The following is a 22807-nucleotide window of genomic DNA, read 5'->3' as shown; positions in this document are numbered from 1 at the left end:
CGGGATGGGGGGCGAGTATCATCTTCCATACTATTTCCTCCACCTCAATACAAGGAGATGGAAGCTTGAAAGAGGCAGAAGTGAATGATTCACAAGCCAGAAAATGCAGTTCGACAAACCCTGCATCTCCTGAAGATGAGGCTTCCTATTTGTAATTATCTCAACTTCATGTTGCAGCCTTCCAGGGATCAGTGATGGATGCTTTGCCCTTATGTAATACAGATGAGAAGTCAGCAGTAATTTGGTAAAAGTGAACATTTAAAGGGGCCAGAAGACTATTCAGTCCTACCTATACACATTCCAAACAAGTCCGATGATCCCTCGAGAGGCAGAACATTTAGGATGTGAACTCTCTATGGTGTATCTGTAGCAAAAACCTCATTTGTTTCTTAATGCTTTTCAATCCAGCTTTTTGGAAACACAGTATCTTTTCTCCCAGTATGATCTGGAAACAGTACTGCACTAACAGAACTTCAGAATGATGATGAAAAATAGTTCACCCCTGAACCCTTGAGTAGAGTTGTAGGAGGCCAATACAAAACTACTTCTGTAGCCTCCTCACCTTCCTTTCTGCACGTAACAACCACAACTGTTTACCACTATCTGTCCAGTGTGGCAGCCTAACCTTTGAAGATTAAGAAGCCTGAACCAGCGTGTTCGAGTTACCTCCTTCTGGTATACTCATGATTGAGAGAATCAGACAGAAATCCTAGCAGCTCGAAAGGATAAACAAGCTCCTCAGTGAGAAAGTAGTAGCCTTAAGGTTCTGGAAGGTGTAGCATGAAGAAGGGCAACTGACAGGAACTCTTCATGGTAAGAGGTTTTAACAGAGCTGTCCTGCTAATTGGAAAAGATGAACCCAAAATGAGAGGAGAGTATCATTAAGCAGCAAGACAAAATTGTTTAAGGAAAGTCCTTAAGGAAGTAAGAAGCTAGCCCTAACTACTTTCAGCAACTGAAATCCTGAATAGGTGGGCTTCAGACCCCAGCTGAAAAGATTATGAAATAGAAAAAAAAAAAATCTTGAATGCTAACCTAGCAGAACCGCAGAAATTAGTTTGACTCAGGTGATGGGCCATGTCACAACAAACACATAGGAGAAAGCTGCAAGATCAGGAGCATCTAGAAGGATATATTCCAAAAGGGCAAGTCAGATTCAAACGAAGAACATATATGTCTCTTTTTCAAGGGCAGTCTTTTTTGTGCTTCCATACCTACTCACTGAGCAACCATAAGTGGGATCAGAGTGCATTAGCCTCTTGTACTGATTCAATTCTCAAGACTGAGCTCAGGAAGGAATAGAAAAAAAGCACCATGATATTAAAATGCTTCTGAACCTGCTGATTCTCTCCAATTCTCCCTTCGAATGGGGCCTAGCTGACCCTCTGAACAATTCATTCTCCTGACTACTAACTGGATATCCAAATCTGCCAAACCCTTCTGTTGTCCAAGAGATGAGCTCTTAGTTAAACTACTGTATATAAGCAATACAGTCATTATCCTAAGTAGCTGCTGTCCTTTTCATGTCATAGGAGTGGATTAAAAACCTACTGCCAAATGCAGGATCTGACCTACACCTGCCATACATTTCATGATTTAAGAAATGAATAATTGAATATTCAGTTACCTACCCATTTTCAGTAGCACTTACTACATATGGCTGTTTCTCAAACTCTCTTGCTTTTGCCAAGCAAGTTACAGAAGCGGTATGGCCAAAGAGAATTTCTTTAGATGAAATCTAGGAGAATAACACAATGGTTTAACTAAAACATAATATTTTCAGTATGAACTAAGGAGATCTAAAAGCTAGAGAATACTACTTGTAGATATTATTAAGGAGTAATTGTCAATATGCTTTATATTCTCTGTTCTTCAGTCACGTTTCTGGAATGTATAAAGATGTGGATGGATTATGCAGTTTGCATAAACTGCACTCTTTATATTCACTGTAGTCTAAAAACTGCACCTTCTGAAGAATTTATGGAATGCCAAACATTATAAAACATGCAATGTGCAGAATATCTCTGGCCTTCACTCTACAGCATGAAGCAGAAGTGGCAGAGTGAAGTAGGGAATTAATACAGCAAAGCTCTTAATCGTGTGTTTCATACAATGTGTTTAAGTAATCCCTTTGATTAGCTTCACTGCATGCAAAAATCTTAATGGAAAACGGTAGCCCCATAAAAGTGCACACTAAAGTTTCAAGCTATATTTGAGCACGAATGGGGCAGTCAAATCCGAAAAGAACAGAACTATAGTTCTAGGAATGCAGAATAAAAAATTTGAACTGCTTTGATTCTGGTTCATTCTCAGCAAAATAAACACAAAATAGTCAAAGCAATAGCAAATATATGCCAGGAGGCTTGCAGCTTAATTATACCAAAAATATATATTTCATCTTACTCCTCCCATTTTCCTACAAGTGTTTCCATTGTTAACCTGGTAGAGCGCTTTGGTTTGATAAATAGATCTTTTTTCCTTAAATGACAGGCCACGCTCAGCAATTGATTAAAAAAAAAGAAAAAAGAAAAAAGACTTTACAAAATAGGAATCATGATAATTGTATATGTTTACTTGTCATTACTCACAAGACACAATATCAAATTATAATGCACAGGTCATGATAATCTATGAAAAAATTTTTCCAAAGTCTGCAAATAACTGGTTGTTCATATAGTCATTTCAACACTTTCTCTTCATGAGTTTCCTATAACAAATGTCACCCTATCTTTAAAACTTAATCTAAGTAAATGCAAGTCTGGATGATACCATTGTTAATAATAAAAGATAAAGCTCCAGTCTGCCTGTTTGGCACACTGTAGCACAACGGACACAAACCTTTAATTCTGATGAAAGATCCCAGAGGCATATTTGTCCTTCTTGACTTCCCGTAACTATAGTCTGCTGGTCATCTGTAATCATAATAGCAGTGATGCTGTGAGAGGGAGCTATTTTCCCCCACACTGCCACAGCCTGTGCTGATACCTTCATAGTCAGCACCTGAAAACAGAAAAAAGTCATTACAGTTCAAAGTAACATGAAATGTAAAAAAAAACCAAAAACCAAAAAAACAAAAAACCCTGAACAAAAAAACCTTAAAGGAAATTTAATCAACGTCTGAAAAGAGGAGCTACAAAATACTGCTGCAAAATAGTTGATGAGGTATTGAAACATTTTCTAGTTGTTGCCAACATCACACTAACACTTTCATTAACATAGTTATCCACTAATAGCTTAAATATACAGCCAGACAATGATGTGTCCCTATTTTAAGTCTAGGCAGCATCAAACAAGACCAGAGTTAGCAGGGACCAGTACTATCACAATATTGAAATATCAGCAACAAGAGTTATGTGCTGCCCCACACAACCTGGCTTAGTTCCAATGAGCCCATGTCACTGTCTTCTTCCTAATTTTGGTTGCCTCCCCTATTCCCTCCAACCAGCCATGCTGCTCATCCTCAGCAGCTAACTGCTGGAGCATGAAGATGGCACGGAAGCAGGATGTCAATGAAGAGCCTGTGGTTCCTAGGAGGCTAAGGCAAGAGAAAGAGAATAGAGCTGTAAGGGCAGTGGGTCAGGGATGAAGATAAAAATGAGGCGCAGGACCAAAGCACTATATCCTCAACCATTTGGTGGCTTCTCCTAGAGACAAGACCCAAAAGAAAGGTGGAGGCAGAGTTGCAAGCTGGGAAACAGAGAGAACGAACACATTCTGTCTGCTGCTCAACTCGTGAGTCCCTTTTTCAAAAAAATTTGTAATATAATAGATTTTAGTCACTACTGAGAAAAATTGATTTAATGGAATTGTCTGAAATGACTACTGGCCATTAGTTAATTCAATATAGATTCTCAACAACTGCATTTCCAGAAAACTATTTTGGTGTCTGTTCAAACACCAGTACTTACAAAATATCCTGAAGTCCTCCTTACTAAAAAAGTCTAACTTCACTTGTTTTGAAATTTGATGCCTGCTCCTTTTAAAGCCACCTTTGCTTGCTAGCTGAATTCTATACTTGTTTTGTTTCAAATAAAAACTTTAAGAAAACTTTCTCAGTTGCCTCAAAAGTCTTCTGTCACATTGTTTGCTGTTCAAGTTCCCATGTTTGCAAGCATCTAACATATTTCTAGAATATTCCCAACAACACCTTCAAATTGAAAAACCAGCAACTACCTAATTATAAGTAATTTGGCACTTAATTAATCAACTCACTTAAAAAATTTCATATATATCTTATTGTTAAGACTTTTCAGGGGACCTAGTAACACACCCAACAAGTATGTCTCCTCTGGTTCAACTTACATGACACAGTTGATTGTTAAAAACAGACACAGATGAGCAACATCTTTAGCATCAGTGTCCTCATATGAAAGAGCCCTACACTAAGCTGTCAATGTCCACCATAGTCCAAATGCAAACAATCCCCATATAAACAAGTCAGCTCTATCAAAACTCCCAAACTATTAACTTCAGTATACAGCAGTCTCCAGCACTCCTTCCCTGTATCCTATGATGGTTCTTCTCTCCTTCATTTTTCTAGAACACCTGTACAGCTGCTTCTGAAGCATCTCTGTTTACCTCTCTTCCTTTTCAGCTTTCTGGAGAAGATGCCAGAAGATTGTTGTCACCTGCTTCTAACTGCTGTCAGAGATGCAAAGGGTATGAAGTTGACTTGTGCTTGTGAAGTGACTCCTCTGAAAACTGGAACTGAAATTCCCTTAAACTTTACTGAGGGCAGTTTTGACTACTACCAGTATGCAGGTGATGCTCAGATAACTGACAGATATTGACCAATATTAAGAACGTTTGTATACATCAACATGTTATTCCCAAGCATGAGTGAACAAGAAACAGATTTTAAGCTCTTCAGATGCACCATTATCTGGCACCATGTGAATAAACAAATATTTTAGTTATTCTTTTCAAAATACTGTATGTCACCTACATTTTATCCAAACAGCAATAGTACCGTTGAAAAGATACTTCAGAGAAGCCACTTTGCAGCCACTAAGCAAAATTCACCTTTTGGAGGTGTGCTCCTATTTGTCCTGAAGAAAGGAGAGACAACAGAGCCCTCAGGACATCCTTAGCAAAGATATTTAAAATTAAACAGGTGCCAGTAATAAGGCACTAGAACAGTGCAGTTGGGAGAGGTCAACCAAAAGACATGACATTGAAGCTGAAACCTTGGGAAGAGAGACAGAAACTGGGTAGAACAAAATGCATGGCAGCAGGTAACAGCCAGTCAAAGGTAGTAACACAGGAGTGATGCAAAGTGACATGCAAAGCAGTTCCTGTGATAATTCAGAAGAGACCACAGGACAGAAACAGAGCACAGAAGCAGCCTTTGAAGCTATGTTTAGAGAAACAGTAATACAAACTCTTGCTAAATCCAGCACAGTAGCAGCTGAAAGCAGGGACACAGATAAGACAGATGGTCTTGCTTCCTGACAAGATGAGATGAAGGGCTCAGCTACTGAGAAAAAGGGCTGAAAAGGCTGGTATGGCAGACTATCAAGGTCCTGCCATACAACCTCAGCCAGAACATCAACAGCAGAAGAAGAGAAATCTAAGAGTAAATTAATTGAGGTCAAGAGTTTATTAGGCTAAATCACATTTAGTTTAATTTTAAAGCTCTCTGTGGGCACATCACAAAATACTGAGAGATATTATTGATCTCAGCTTTAGAATTTGACTTTTCTAAAACTTTTTTAAGCCTCTAGTCACATGAAGTATTATGCTTATTGGTGAACACTGAAGTCGTTTTCTCTTCCAGTTCATGCCCTGAAATGAAAGTTGTTCTAGACAAACTCTAATAATATGTTTTCAGGTAACAGTTAAGCAAAGAAAACTCACCATTTTCATAGGGCTTATACAACGGTGGCTGCCAAGTTAACAGTTTGATAAGCCAAATCCTGAGTCTTTAAGATGCATTTTCTTGCATATCATGTAGTCATTTGCACTTGTGCCATGGGATTGTTCAATTAGCATAAAACGCCATAAGGCAGCAGAATTCAGGTTTGTCCTGCATTGAATATGAAGTCATAAATTACATCTTGTAAAAGAAGCATAGAATAAAGATCAATATTCTTAGCAGAAGACCTACTGCTGAGCAAGTTATGAGTAATAGAGAACTCAGAGGATCATCAGAAGTCAAAAATGAAACAAATTGCTAGAATTTGCTAATATATAGCTGATCTATTTGCACACATTTGTTTTAGATCTCTATGAGTGTCATGAATTAATAAACAGCTACTACTACAGGCAAAACATTGGTTATAGAAGAGAATTAATTTAGACTGAAATGTTACAAGAACATTTTGGACTTTTTCCTTTATATTATGACTGAATCATAAGAGAAACAGAAAACAGAAGGTATACGAACTTCCATGTCAATAGAACAGTCCTTGACTTTTTTCTTTCGCTTCTTGTTTAACTTTTCTTTGGATTAAGATATTTTGACACACAAGGTAAGTATTTTGGATGAAATCTTTGCTTCTAGGAATACATGACTTCCCAGAAATACTGCATACTCACATGCACATATCCACATTTTGTCTGTTTATCTTTATCAAAGTTATTTAGTGCTGCTGGTGGCACCTAGAGCATACTTTTATTTTAATAAAATCAACAGATATTTATCAGACTGTTCCTTTAAAAAAAGAACTGTTTCCACAAAGTCAAATATTGCTCAAGGCATATCTGAGCTGCATGTAGCTTATCAGCACGTGTCAAATTCCTCCAGCTCTGCCCACTCAAGCATGTCTGATTAGCAGTATTAACCCATAATTCAACTTTAAATCAAGTTCCTCAGTCCTACTCCCCATTTCTCTCTGCTTACAACCTAATAAACGTATTTGCTTGTCCTGCCCTTACGATCACATTGTCAAAAAGAACTCCCTCATGACTGTAACAAAAATTTCCCTGTTCTTAGTTAAAACCATACCAGTTTATCCCACCACTAACTTACCGAATCTCTACCATCCTGTCTCTAGTTCTATAATACTTTTCACACTGAAAATGCACCACAAACCTCTGTTAACTTGGAAAATTATCCCAATTTGCACACCTTCAAGGACTTTGGCTGTACTACTTTAGCAACTTTGGACCATTTGTACAGCATTAAAGTTTAATTTGAAAAGCAGAGTACACCACTTCTTATTCTACAGAGCTGTGAGGTATTTAAAAGTCTAGTCAAAAGTTTTAAGGGGCCAGAGACCTGACCTTGAACACCTTTAAGCACATATTAATGCAAGGCCTTTCCCGCATCACTCGTGTTTTTTTTGACTGGGACTGGTCATGAACTGAATAGAATGAAAAAGGTCAGATTATACCATAAAGAAACAGTGCCATCATAACTCAACATATGCTTTCCCCATAGAGCCCTAATTCCAGTATAGTAAGCATATCTTGACTCTGCCTCCTCTACTGACCTTAAAAGAAAAAGGTTTGCTAGCTTCTCTATTAGGCCCATCTCAGACCGTCCAATCACTGCCGCTATTTAACCTCAGGCACATTTTCTCAAGATAAAAATTATAATCCTAAAGCAGGTTGTTTGGGAACATACGGGTTAGAATGGAAGAGTTCCTTAGGAGCATGCATGCATATGTGCTCACGGTGATCTGAAGTGAAAAATTTGGGTTTTCTTTTGCCCCCACTGAAGTCTGTGGCTCACATTCCCTATTGGTCTTGTGTTTACATGCAGAGTTTACTTAAAGGAAGCTTTCTAGCATGAGACATCCTGATCAATACTAAACTATTAACTACAGTTATAAGAATCACAGTTCTTTATAAAGAAAACACATACCCTGATATTTAAATACATTCAGAATTCATCAGTTCTCTGATGAATGAAGGTCCTTAGACCAGGAACTGAACTTCCCAGTGACCTAATCTCAAACAGTTCACATAATATAACACATGTTGCAACAGAAACCTCCTTATCATAGCTACAGCCCATAACAAAAGCTTTACAGCTTATTTATAGAAAGAGAAAAGATTTTGGGCAACAAAAGATCACTTTACAGGTAACAGTCAACCTGCCAAAATACCTTTTCTGAATTTATATTCATACTTATTTCATGTTTCACATGCATCCTAAACTATCAATCCAAGATCAGTTGTTTCAAAGTCCAGTTAAATGTGTAGCAATCATTAAGAGCACAAAAAAGATGCAGAGATTAGCTTGCAGTCCTGAATATATTAAGGGATTGGCAGCATTTAACTGATTTATTCTATTAAAAATACAAATATTTGGAAAAAAAACCCTCAAATAAAACAGAAGAGATAGGCCAAAATGATTAAAAACAATTATTGACAATTTTATAAGAGCAGCATACATTTTATCAGTCTAGCAAAATTCTATTTGCTCGGACTTCAATATTCTTGATGGACAAGTAAAATAATATAAATTCCCACCACCACCCCACCTTTAGATTCATCATTGAAGTAAACTGCTAGGAAATAAATTTTAGGCAGAGCCTGGTAGGCTTTCATGACAAATTCCTAAGGTTTGTGGTTCCTAAACTATCTCATTCTCCTATTCCTGTCTATTTAGCTTTATCTGACATATTCTCTCTTACTGTCTATACAAAAAAATAAAATTTACCAATACTTTTGTACTATTAGTAAAAAGCTAATTACTTTCCTTAAAAATAGCTTTGACTTGCAGTCTACCAATCCATTCTATATTTCTTTCACAGCTTTCTCAATTTACTTTATGATGTAAATGTTGCAATCTCCTTAAGGATGTTGTATATTATCTCTGGTGATCAGCAAAGATATAATCTTTCCCAAACTAAGAAGTCCACTGTCCACAATACGTAGCAAGTCCATCTAAGAGGCATAAATAATAAAAATATATTGCATTTACAAAATACTCAATAGAAGTATCCAAAGCACAAAATCTAAAGACACAGAAGTGACACAGTGCTCTTTGTAAGCCTGCAGATGTACCACACTGATGTTCATGACACCGCTCAGATTTACTATTTATATAAGTTGCTATTCAGAAGCCTATTGTGTCCATGAATCTGAAAATACAGTTTAACAATACTTTTAATTTGTGAAGCAGCAGGGTACACACGCATTTGTGTAGGTGCTAGCAATGGAATAAATTAGAAAAGAGAAATACAATGCTGAGAAAGATGCTTAACAGAGAAATGGAAATAGAATGGAGATACAGAGGCTACAGGGGAGAAGGCAGGGTGTGCAATGAGGAAAGGAAAAAAGAACATATATGAGGCTAGATAAGTGAAAAGGGAATGACAGCCAAAGAAATGACACTAAAAACAGCAAGACAAGACAAAGGTAACAAAAAGAGATTTGAATTAATAAATAGCAAAAAGTAAAATAATAATTTATCAAAATATTTTTAAAGACAATTAAAAACTGGTTTGTATTTAGCACAGCATACAATAGAACTAATAACTAGCTCCTTTAAGATGTGGAGTCTGCTCTCTGGAGGTGCAGCAGCAAAAATATTTCTGTATTTCAAATATTTTACTTAATATATCTAATGAGATAGCATGCAACAAGTAAAATACTCCAGTAACCGACATTTCTATCCAATGCCCCACTTCCTCATGTTCTAATATATTCTACCAAAACCCTCAGTAATTCAACACCTTTTCCTCTACTTTGCTTTTTGCAGCTCCATCCTGGAGACCCTGCCTGCCACTGCACTTCCAGTTTAAGATTTAATGGGACTTCCCTTGAGACCTGTCAGGGCTACACCCTAATCTGCTGGAGAAGTCACTGTTGAGTGACACCCAGATCTCCCCTGGGGTGTGAACATACTGCTTTTGCAGTCCAAGGGAGCAAGAGTCTGGGACCAGGAATCAATACAACCCATTTTAACTAGCAAGAACCACCTAGTAATACCTTGTTTGTATTTCTTGAACGAGTGACACAAGAAACACTTATTTCATTCCACACAATAATTCACCACAATCAGAAGGAGCACAGTAAGGGCAACACCATCTCCCAGCTGCTGATTACATCAAAGGTTTGCAGCACAAATTCAATTTTATGATGTTAATCTCAGCCTGCCACTCAGAAATTTTCTCTGAGGGATATGATTTTTCTCTGGATTTCATTTTAAGAATGATTTTCTTCTTCTACAATCAATAAAGATATGTTTTCATCAAAAGACTCTATCTTGGCAGAATTCAATTGGCCATCTCAAAACCTTTTGGTGACACAGTATTAATTAAAATAGTTTATGTTGCACCTAAGCTGGAAAATGGGGCAGTGAAAACAACAACTCAGAACACTTGTGCTTTACACACTGTCATAAGGTACAGTAGAATAATCTTCACCTCCTTGAAGTTACTATTTTACCTCATAAACCGTTACATTATTTTAAGCTTGCTAGAAAAGTGTCACAAGATGCTCTTTTGCTAAGTAGAAAAACTAAAAATGCCTGTAAAAATACAAATTCCCACTTTCTTTCAGTGTTATTAAAGGCTTCAACAACAACCAATGATATAATAGCTGTTTAAGCATGTCAGACAACAATTAATACACGTGAGCTAGCTAATTTGGCTTTAAGTCACATATATCAAGGATGTGGTATATATACAAAGTTTATTTGAAAAAGAAATACACTATACTCACATATATCAAGGATGTGGTATATATACAAAGTTTATTTGAAAAAGAAATACACTATACAAGTGTGTTTGGAGCCATAAAAGATGTCTTTAAAGAAAAACAACCACATTCGTTTTTACTGTCTGAAATACAGTGTCTGAATGTCCTATCAACTACCAGAATAGTTATCTACAGGAAGTGAAATGTTGCTTAAGCACTATACAGAACTACATATATGTGAATTATTTGCCACCTCCAAAGCCTTCAGCATACAAATAGTATTACTTAAGTCATGTTCAGTGGAATTACTTATATTCAAATGGTGAGATGCTTTGCTGAAGCAGAGTTTCAACCAGGTTCCAGGACATTCACTCATCAATTCTTAGAGGAAAGCACACATGACAGAAAAGGGACATCAGTTTCTGCAGAATGTGAGCTTTGATTTCTACAAAATTGCATCTTTCTTACTTAAGGAGAGGGTTTAACCCTAGTTTTATATATACTAAGTTACGCCTACCTTTATTGAAAGTAACCGTTTTCCACATGAGAAAGTGCTACTTCCTTATGGTAGTAAAGAGACAGGTCCCTACATTTTCTTAATTATAAATTCTCTTATGAGCAGAGAGACATTTATGTCCTTTAAAGAGTCAATGATCCCAACATAATCCCACATGAATCAAAGGGTCTACCAGGATGGTGTCAACTCCAAGTTTATGGCCTACATAACTTGGAAAGCATAGAGAGTAATAAACTTTAAGTCTGTGTCAAGACTTCCCATAGATGCAAGCAAAAGTCACATGTAATCTACAGGAGCTTTGATCCACTTTAATTTCTATGAAATATCACATATTCTGTAATGAACTAGCCATAATTAAGCCTACAGAATTCATTCTTGTTTACGTTGCTTTAACACAAAGGATATAAAATCTGGCAAGGTCAAGACACATGAAACCTAAAAAAAACCAAACTTACACAAATCTCAAATAGAGGCAGTGAATATGCATCAAAACTTTAAGTCACTCATTTTGTCTTCCTTAAGTGACCTTGAACTCGTTTAAGATAAAGAAAAAACCCTGTTGGTCAGAGAGGTAATGTTTTTGGTTCAGCTACATTGTACTCTGGAATGTTTAAATAACAAACAAAATTGGAATCAGATGCTGGAAATAAAAAAACTAAAACATTTTACCAGCCTTTAGTTTCTGGATAGCGATGTCATGATCACTAACCAGTGGTATGATCAACTGCATCACAAGGATTTCCGAACTCTGAGAATAAGAACTCCTTATTTTTCTATTTTGCTCTTTGACTACTCTTAATTACCCAACAGGCCTCTCTGCAGTGTTCTTTGCTATGGGGCATGCAGCTGTTTAGTGTAAACAACTCAGATGGATTTATTATATATACACACAGTCAAATCTGCTTAAGTAAAAAGACACTGTTTAATTATGAAGCAGAACCAAAGTCCAAAGCTGATTCAATACATTGCAATGCATGGATTGCAGGTTTCGTTACAGTAAACTTCTAATTTTAACACTGAAAAAATTTTAATGGGAAAAACCCACTCTTGTCATGTAATCAATCCCACTCAATTGACACAAACATTTTGAGCAGAACTAGCTCACCACAAGAGCCATTTTTGCAATGTGAATTCTCAAAAGATCATAGTTCTGTATTAGTGGCATTACTAACATGCTAAAGTTTCATAATATATTAAGAAAACACTACTACTGTTCCTAGCAGCAACTAGAAAAGTAATCATGACAGAAACACCGTAAGGCTCTAAGTGAGCCATCCTGATTAATTTTGTAATTGAGCAAGTCTCAAAAAATCTCGAGCCAGAACCATTTTCAAAAGAGAACAGAACTGCTGTAAAACAAATATAAATTTATTTCCACTCTAAGGTTTTGCATCTACTCAATAAGGCAACACAAAAGCATTTTCCCGTTTCAATGAGCTAATATTTTGAGCTCTGATATATCTTCATATTACTGCTTTTCTGCAAGAAGTTCAGCGAATAAGTATAGTCTAAGACAATTGATAGAATGTATATAATTAATTAGATTATCTTGGAATCACAAGTTTCAGACATCTAACACCATGAGGTTAAATAGTCGATACTAAACACACAGAGGACCAAGCAAAACTCCCAGAAACTTGGATGAAATTTGCCCAAGAAAGAACAACCTGCCGCAGCAGTCAAAGAGGCTCAGCGCCCATGAGGAGAGCGCGGTGCTCCCCAGCATCCCCGCTCCTCTTGGCCACGGCAAAACCCAAACCCACCCTCCATCGCCCTCCTGAGGCGCCCGAGGAAGCAGAGCCCTACGCTCGTCGCCCCCAGCCCAGCCGGGCTGGCGGCCTGCGGGGAGGAGGACCGGCCGGGGAAGGCGGCTGAGAGGAGCCGTGCCTGGAACCGAGCTGAGCAGGCGAGGCCGCGGCACAGCCCCTTACCTGCAGCCAGGCACCGCGAGCAGGGGGAGGACCGGCCGGCCGCAGCGAGAGCGCGGAAGGGGAGGGGAGGGAGCTGTGATGGGTTTTATGCTGCTCCGGAGCGGCTACACCCGGCCCGGCCCGGCCCCGGTCCCGCCCCGGCCGGGCGGCCGCGCCTGGGCCCCTCACGGCGGCCGGAGCGAGGGCGGCGCGGGCCAGCGGGAGCTCGCCCTCCCCAGCACCGCCCGCAGCTCGCGCCGTCCTCTCAGCGCCCAGCGGCTCCCACAGCTCGCGCCGCCCTGCCAGCGCCCGCCGAGGGAAGGGGTCTACGGGGTAGCTTTCTGCCCCAACAGCCCAGGACGAAATACGGGTCAGAGAAAGAGTACGTGGGGTTGAATTCGGACTACGGCCCCCCCACTCACCCACCTGCCCCTCTGCACGCCCCCTCGCGCTCCACAGAGCCGGGCGGGGCCGCCCCCCACCCAAGCCGGGATGGATAGTTGAGGGCCCAGCCTGCCCCTCAGAGATTGCCCCCCCTCTGCGACAAGGCATAAGAAGCTTTGAGTGTTCGCCCTGCTTTAAATACAGTGAAAAGAATATTTCTGCTAGCAGGAGTCGGATGGCGGTGCAACAGCAGGTGGTGCTGGTTGTCCTAACGAGGGGGTGCAGGTGCGGGCAGGCGTTGGTGAGGGTGCTCTCAGGGTGGAGCTTGATTTCCCACAGGTGTGGGCATCAGCAGCAGCTACGGTGTCAGTATTTGAGGGCAGGAAACCGTTAAACTGGGCACTTCGTGGTATGAAAGGTATGGGTTATTGAGGGTGTGAGTTTCTCAATTCAAGTATTTCTGCTTGAAAGTAATAAATAAGTTATAGTCAATGAATACAGTAAGAAAAAGAAATACATTGTATATTTGTTCAAAAATCTCTCTCTTCTCTGTTCAAAGGCCAGTCCCAGAGAAGCTGCAGTCTACAAAAGGTTCTTAGGAGGAGCCAAACTGAACTGGTTGTACAACATACATGTGAGTTCATTTTAACTGCTGAAATACTTAGTCAGAGCTACATATAGGGCTGTAAGGAAAATAATGAGACTCATCGTTATAAAAAAACTTCTTTTCTCTAAAATTATGATTTCCTACATTTGTTGCCTGATAGTTTTTTGAAATACATAGGGAGTTGGAAGGTTTTTAAGATATTTAAGTATGGTTTTTAAGTATATTTTAAGAGATTTAGGTATATTAAGTATATATATTAATGCTTCTCCTATTTTAATGTAATAAGTATGGTAGCTAAAGTATGTGTTGTTTTTATTTTAGTATTATTATTGAGTTTGCATTTACGCTAAGACTATTTTCCTGAGGTATCTGCCTTGAGATGAGTAGTAATGCTCTAAAATGTGTTAACGTAATTAAAGTCTGCATCGATGGGCTATACTTTAGAAGTAAGTGAATACAATAATAAAAAAAAATTAAAGAAAATAAAAGTATGTAAAGGTTGTAACACTTTGAAACATAGTTCTCCCAAACTTTTGTTTTAGTAGTTCTGTAGTTCAGATTTCAGGAGATTCTTAATGCAATGAAATAAAACCCTTTAAAGATGAGTCTTAAACCATTTCATCTTATGAATGATTTTATATAGGTAAGTAAATATAACTTTTATGGAAAGGGTGGTGTTTGGTTAGGTTGCATCAGGCCAAGTGAAGAATACTGAAATATATCTTAGGTGAAAACTTACAAAGGTACTTTTTTTCTGGCCTTGCTTCTAGGGATTTTAGTAGTAATCTTACTGAAAGCAAAATGAGATGATACAAGTCAACTTGCTTTAAAAGCAATAATGTTATTTTTCTCAGAAAAGATGAACTCTGTCCCTTTAAAGTCAATAGTGATAACTGGAACCTCATCTAAAGTTTTTGTAGCTAAGAGATGCTTATCAAGAAAGTGAAATAATTGTATGAGACTAAGTAACCTAATGGATAAACTACATATTGCTTGTGCTTTTTTGGCACTTTGTGTGAATTGTGAATTCTGCCTGTGAACCTAAATAAATAATTTTGGCAGCCTCTCCTTAATCATCCATAGGTGGAGGCTTCCATAAAAAAAACTGTCACATACATTTTAGCACAACTTGACACAAAGGGAAGGTCACACCAAAGACCTTAATTGCATCCTATGCTCAGAGAGGGTCGTGAAACTGTGTGATTTCTATTTTGCCTTTCAACACCATATTTGTCACCGTGGTAAAATAACTCATTCTATAAAAGTTGTACACATAATAGTACCATACCATTTAAATATATTTAGAGGTGCACATTAAAAATACTAGTTATGAAAGCTATATGTATCATATATACTGCTTCCACATGTTAAAAATTATCCCCCCAAAACATGTGGATTTATTTTGCTCTCTATATATATTGTCTACAATATAAAGCATTGTGTTTAAAAATACATAGCTTTTCATCGGTTGTAAATGTGGTAGCATCTCAAATTACAAGTTATAAGCACTGATCCTACCTGAAAATAAAACCTCCCACACCTTGTCTAAAGTTCTAATGTTAGTAATTCATTTTGGAAAGAGCGATTGAACTGCTACAGAGCTAAAACAGGTAAATCATTAAAATAGCATTTTTCAGTAGTGACTTAACACAAGGTATGTTTTTCTGCACTAGCTTAATAAGGGTGAATGTTGAACAAATTTCCCGAACCTGCAGCAGTTTTTGTGTATATGATTTAACTTTGCTTAAAAATAATTTAACTTGTACCAAACTGCTAGAAACTGGATGTATGCCAGTATAAAATGCCCACATACAAATGTGTGCTATTATAGCCAAATTGATTTACCACTATATCTCAAGCTAAACTGATGTAACCTATGTCAAAAGTACTCAGGTAAGACAGATTTCAAATCACAGTGTAAGCAATAAAAGTCTTCTGCTGCAAATTGTATTATTCACATACCACTATTCTTTTAAAAATAATTACTTGATTCTAAAAATAAATTGTGTGATCTATAGATACCACAAGATTTTTAAGATAGCATTGTTCAAGGTTTGGGAACTCTGTTGTAATGTTTTTTAAGAAATTAGAAAGTGAGGTTTTGATGCATGTTTCAAGAACAAAATCTAGAATTTTAAGAGTAATGCCAAAAATGGACTTGCCTTAAGTATTAGAGTGAACCAGTTATTGGAATCATTTCCATAACTTTTGCCTGTTATTTCTGAAAGTGTTGATATGATGGTCAGGTTCACAGAAATCTGGTTTATCTCTCTCCTTTTCCTGTGAAATGCTCCCTCGCTGTGTCCCTTTCTCACTGTCCCTGGTTTAGACATCTCATTATTTTCTTGAGCAAACAGAATTGCTGGATGCTGCTATTATGCTGCTGTAAAATCCCATATATGCCATAGCAGTAGTATGAAAAGTAATCAGATGAGGTTAAAGATTTGATCCTTTAATTATTTTTATGATGTTTATGATGTAAAAACTTTTTTTTATGTAAGTAAGAATACATACATGCATTAAGTTGAAAATCTTGTGGCAAAGACAACACCCATACAGGATGATAAAATTACACAGATTAAGTATTTGTATATCTTTCCCTGTTTTGTGGCACTGGTTCTTGGCAAGAACCTGCATTATGGGAAAGCAGAATGAACACAGGCTACCAGCAGTGATATCAGCTGGGTTTGCATACGAAAACAAACTGTAAGAGTTGCCTTGGCTCAAAGTACTTTTTATGAATAACTTGTGATGTTTACAGAATATTCTTGAATTGAAATCAATAATGAGTCATAGTCCGAGTTAAATGTATCACAAGTTGAAATATCACACCTGACAACTGGTAAGGAAAGGGAGAATATGCACAAAGAAAATTAATTAAAACTGGTCACGCTTTTGAGCTCAACAGATCACTTCTTTCTATTGGAGAAGAGAGAGATCTGTCCTGGACCATTGGATCCCCACAAGGGAGGGAAGGGCACTTCACAGATGAATACATACACAGGAAAAGGGTGTAGGCATGGGAAGAAACACTTCTGAAGGAAATAAGACTTCTTTTCAAAAGTGAACTTTCTGCATCAAAGCTACAGTCATCAGTTGCTGGTTGTATTCTTTGGATATTACTTTCACATGCTGTTGCAGGAGGTTAACATTCTAACTCTAGTTCTCTTCCAAATCTTTGATCTGACATGCGGACCACTTAATCTCATTTTATCCAAACATAATTGTTTGTAGCAGAAGCGGTAAAATGAGGTTTTTGTGAAGTATTTTTTCAGATTCTTTTGTTGAAGAGGATTTATTTTGTCTTGGTGAGCTAGCACTAGATTCAGAAATGCCAAGTTGCATTGCAGACTTGGGTACTGGTCTACTTGGAGACATTATGCGGCTAATTTACCCTGTTTTATTTTCCTCATCTGTAATTTAATAAAAATTAGATTTTCTTCCATTATGAAAAGCCTTGAAACCTATTAATGAAAAGCACTTAAAAAAAACTTTGAAAAAAAGCTTTTACACGTGTAAAAAGTTGGGCCTGTTTCTTATGATCTGGGGTTGTGTAGGTACCTGTACATTCCTATTTCTCACTAAAAATAATCTTGGCTCACTAATTTATTAACAATTGAGACCATATAATAATTTTAGTCTCAGTTGTGATTATTGTCATTTGATAATTAATTTCTCCATCTTTCTTCTCTTCAGCTCCTTTTAAGTAGTAGTTTCTTAATCTGAGTAGGCAGCAAAGTAGCTTCAATAAACTAAAATATTTATTTGGCCTCAATTAGCAATCAAGGCATGTTTTTGAGATGAATACAAGCAATTAGTGGTTAACAACACTGTTGACAGACGTCACATACCGAAATATGAAACAGCATTAGCTTAGATTACATTAGGGGATAGTTGTCAAATACTGAGAATTTATTGTATTATCTTATGTATAATGTGATGAAATATTGATGACAAGATGTCACATTTCATGTCACTGGAGCTATTGTTTTGCAAAGATAAGCTATGGGTATGTTCACCATTGGATATACTTCTGGAGACTTAAGAATCCTGTTGATTAAATCAGTGCTTTTATGAGAATAAATGCTATTTCACAAATTGCTATCAGATAAAAGGGTGAGATAAGTCTATACCTGTTACATTCTGGAAATAAAGCAAAGCAGTGTTTGTTAGTACAGAATTCAATCTCTTCATGTCTTTCTTACTGGATTTACAAGCTGTACTTTTTGGTTTAGGTTTTTTTATAGAAAATAATAATGCCGTAGCTGCTAGGTCCAAAAATAGGGCAGTTTCACAATATTATAAATTTTAAAATACAAGTAACAAGTATGTGTTTGCTTATTTATTGTTACAATAAAGGAGTGTAATATATGCTTTGAGATGCTAGAGGGAGCAAACTGAAAACAAGGAGGAAAGTGAGATCCTATTAACTGCTTAATTTTGCTTGGAATGCGAAACGTGATTGGTTAGTGTTGAATTGCAGTTTAACTGCATTTTAAGCTTCTAGAAGTAACCTTCTTGTTTTGTCCTTCTTGAAAATATTCTTAAAGACTTTTTTCTTGCTGTAATTACTCACTTCACACTTTTGCCTTGCAAGATTATCTGCATGAAATAGGTTTAGGTTTTTTGTGTTTTTCTGAGGAAAAGTGTGGAATTCTAAATTAAATTTTAAAGGGAAAAGCACAAGGGAATTGTTGTAACAATTTTTCCCAATTTTAAAATTCCTCATAATAAGCATCATGACCACACCTTTTCCAGTATTCTTGCTCCTGTAAGAGTATATAACGTAGGCAATTATAGCCGACACATTTGTGTCTAGAAGTTACTCACTTTATACTTTTGTGGGACATGAGAATTCAGCAGAAAGAAATTACCTATTCTGTCTTTCTACAGAAGCAGGATAGGAAATATTTGGGTTTCTGGTAGGTATGTATTTAATGTGTCTTTAGGGTAAAAAGTGAGATTTATTTTTTTTTTTAAGAAAAGGCTGAAAGTGGTGAGCTATTACAGATATTTTAGATATATTCATTTAAGCACTCCCTATAAGTTCATTAAACAGAGATACAAGAAATAAAGATCTCGCGTACTTCTTGATTTCCATTATGGTTCTGTGTCTTTTCTTGAATATAAGCCTTTTAAAGTGAGCTGAAGAGAGGATTACAGTTTTAAAAATATGGGTGCAGAATTCTCACAGATTAAATGCAATCATTGAGTGTTCTAGGAATGGAGAATTTTTGAAAACATTAAAAAAAGGCACATTAACTTTGCGGCATATGTAACTAATTGTAGACTCATAAGATTACTAGGGCTGACTGGGTTAGAAAACATTCTGCTAATGTGCTAAATCACAGAGTAGTCAAACTAAGACTCTTAGTCTGTTTACTTAGAAACATTTTTTCATTTAAGAGTCAAGATGGGAGAATTAATGAGCCCTACCTAATTTCTTTATAGGAGCTTTATTCTGCCACCTTTTTTCCATGCGGACCAAGTCTGCTGACACTAAGATAGTCAACAAGGTTCAAGCACTCTACTAAATCACAAATTCAGAGGGATGATAGTATGCATACAAACATACCTGAAATGATGAAAAATGGCATCTGTTTGAGATTTATCTTTAGGAAGAGATACACAGGCCAAAGTAACAAATTCGGTGCATAAGATAAATAAAATTCAATTCTCTGAAGAAAATATCAAGGTAAATTTTCTATGATAATTAAAAAAAAAAGTACTGGATATGTTTACTATTCAGATGTGTATTTAAATCGAGGAAAAAATGGACAAAATATTTTTTGTCATCTCAAACTTTTCATCTGTACTATGAAATACAATTCTGTATTTCGGTACTTTTTTTTCCCCTTTTTGGTAATGTCAAATGTTTAGTGTGCTGTGTTTTAAGAGATAAATAAGATCTGAAAACATCTGAAGTTCATTCTGAAATGAGAAATAGTTGCAGTTTTCCAGAGCAGATCAGGCTCGAGCCACTAGGTGTCCCTAAACGTAAAATAAACGTAGTCAAGAAGGCAGCTAAGACTACATAAGAACATGTGGAACAGAGACGCAAGACACTGGAAAACATTTCCTTTCATAGGGAACCAACCTGCGCTTTTAATAATCAGTTGCTGAGTAGAAATGCTTGATTTGGCCTCATGAGTTTCTTTTGAAACTTATTCCTCCTTAATTATAATGAGCACAGTTTAATTTTTGCATGGCAGTAAGCAATTTTACAGAAATCATACCACTGAGCAGAGCTACTGTGAAATAAAAACATTAGAAAATCTTGTTTAACTTAAAATAGATTCCAAAAGAAAATATTTTTTTCTTTACGAGATTTGTATTTCTTTGCATTGTTTAGGGTAGCTTTTTTGATCTGTCTTGCTGTACAAAAGGGACATGCTTTCTGGGGCACGTGACTTCAGTGGTCCAAATGACTCCATGTTGAAGAGACAGAGGTCACAGTGGGGGCAGAATAGTATCCAAACTTAAGGACCGTAATCAGAGTATGTGGTCCTCTTCCCAGTTAGTGTAATGGTTCTGGTTTATACATATTTAGTTTCTATTTATGTAAAATAGTAAAAATATTTTTCTTTCCTTTGGTAGCATTCCTAATGAGAAGATCCCAAAGCACTGGACAGATGTTAATTCCAACACTATTTTCATAAGACAGGTAACGGATAATTTTTTCAATCGTTATGAAATTGGAGTCAAGGAAGGAGAGATGTGAAGTGACATGCAAATTTGCACACAAAAACCTTACGGTTAATTTGGACTGAATAACCTATTTTTTCTAAAGCTTAGGACCAAATTAAAAATGATACAGTTTTCTCATTAACTCCAGCTATTCAATTATTGAAAACGTTGAAATTTGTGGCACTTATTTATAGTTGAAATATCACTTTTCTGTAACAGAATAAGAATTAACCTGTGAGATAAGTCTGTTTTTAGTCTAATAACCTACTAGCTCCTGTGACTTACAAATGACAGGTAGAATATGAATTTATGATATGTTATTGTATTTTTCTTTGTGTTAAAACTTCATCTTTTTTTTTATTGCTGTGGCTTAACTTTTTGTTATTAATCTCCAAAACTGTAGTGAATAGATATTTCAATAAAATTTGTATCTATGTACTTGATGGTTAATAACACATAACGCTTTGAAGGAGGGCTCTTCCTTTGTTTCCTGTTGGAAAAGGGTAAATGGAGTGCATTGAACTCATTTATCAAGGTGATTCTTGTGAAGCCCGGAACACATCACCTATTATCCCTAGCCATAGTTGTGCCTATCTTCTGGAGGCAAGGACAAAACTGATCTAATTTGTAGTTCCTATCTTCAATATTGCTCATAGTTTCTCAGGGTCAGAAATCAGCTGATTGATTTTCTGCTTATCCTGTCGCTTTGATGATGTATCTCTTGATAGCATATTTTGTTACTGAGTTCATTATTTCTATCTTTTATCACTTATGGAGTCTACTGAAAATTATAGTATACACCTGGGGATGCAGAATCTATACTTCTGAAAGGTAGAAATGAACTGGCTGGAAAACCTGATTTTTTTTTTTTATTATTTATTTTTCTTGCTTTCCTCGTTGAATTCCTTCTCGTTGGTTTCAGCTTTCTTTGTTGTTATGACACAATAATGATATATTGCTGTTTATCTTTGAATTTGATCTGAAGAGTGCATAATTTTTTCCCATAATAGACAAAACCTTCTCCCACTAGTTCTTATTTTAAGCCAATGATTGACTTCAGGGGGAAGGCAAAAAAAGCAGTGTATCTCCTAGTCTTCTGAGGTGCCTGGTATATTTCTTCATGTGCTACTGTGAAGAGATGCCGATGAATGGTGATCAGCTGAAAATTTCACTCACTAATTTGCAAAGGAGCAAACTCCCTTTCTTCTCAAGGGGGAAATTTCAGAAAAAAGACAGTTAAAATGTTGGTGTTCCCGGGTCAAAAGTTCTTTAAAAATACGCATAAGTTAGCATAAAAGTGAGCAAGAAAAGATGGCTTCATAATGTTCACAGATAGAAATGTAGGGGATGTACGGAAACTGTTCCTCCACTCTATATTTGTAATATCAATTGAAATTTGGCTAACTTTTTTTTCCCACCAAGTTTATTTTTTATAGTTCGCTTCTATAACTAAGATATCTTAAAACAGCAATAGGTTGTGTTTTCATTTTGCTGTGAAAGTTGAGCGGTTGTCTTCCACATGTTTTTGCAATCAGTATTCCAATGTGCTCCTTTCCTTGTTTTCCTTATGCAACATATTATATTAAAACCTATGAGTTCATGACCATAGTTGTTGCATTACAAATATCCTGTAGGGGAGGAACTTCCTGAGAAGAACAATATGTAGTATTAATGCCAAGTAGGTAAATCATCAGACTGAAATCTCCTTGCTTTTGGTGAATTAACTGAAAGATGTTGGCAGTCTTCAGTTTGCTAGCATGTGCTATATAAATTCACATAAAGAGAGAGAAGTTAAAAAAAAAAAAAGGCAGATTCTCACTTAAAAAAATAATAAGTAAGCTCACAAATTAAAATAACTGTATCCTCCTTATATCAGTTGAGAATTTGGATTGAAAAACAGTTACATACATCTTTTGGAAGCAGATGACTCAACAGTGTCAGGTATTGGATGACACATCCTTAATAACAGCATTGTTCCTAATTACTCTTTTCTATTGAATAGAGAGGAGTGAAAGCATAGACAGATTTTAATATAGCTTAGATAAAAATGCAATGTAAACAATTCCTTTTGTTTCTTTTTTTCAATATCTTTCTAAATTCTTGATTCTG

At 36.7% G+C, this 22807-nt stretch overlaps 1 protein-coding gene across 3 annotated transcripts in view; it reads right to left on the bottom strand.

The window, feature by feature from the left end:
* Window positions 1–13096, bottom strand: part of WDR72 (WD repeat domain 72) — a 124029-nt gene extending 110933 nt beyond the window's left edge. The window contains exons 1-4 of one of the 3 annotated variants that reach the window (XM_063347146.1): window positions 13042–13088; window positions 5857–6025; window positions 2839–3000; window positions 1632–1738 (exon numbers count right to left, since the gene is read on the bottom strand). In XM_063347146.1, coding sequence (XP_063203216.1) covers window positions 1632–1738; window positions 2839–3000; window positions 5857–5865 — 278 coding nt within the window. In that variant the 5' untranslated portion in view covers window positions 5866–6025; window positions 13042–13088. Of the gene's footprint in view, window positions 1–1631; window positions 1739–2838; window positions 3001–5856; window positions 6026–13041 lie in introns of those variants that run through there. The other 2 variants (XM_063347147.1, XM_063347148.1) reach the window with 2 other exon arrangements.
* Between the last annotated feature and the right edge of the window lie 9711 nt (window positions 13097–22807).

This window comes from Chroicocephalus ridibundus, chromosome 9 (assembly GCF_963924245.1).
Source record: "Chroicocephalus ridibundus chromosome 9, bChrRid1.1, whole genome shotgun sequence".
NCBI classification, from domain to species: Eukaryota; Metazoa; Chordata; class Aves; order Charadriiformes; family Laridae; genus Chroicocephalus; species Chroicocephalus ridibundus.
Note: the sequence above shows the minus strand (reverse complement) of the source record. Positions and strands in the feature narration are given on the sequence as shown.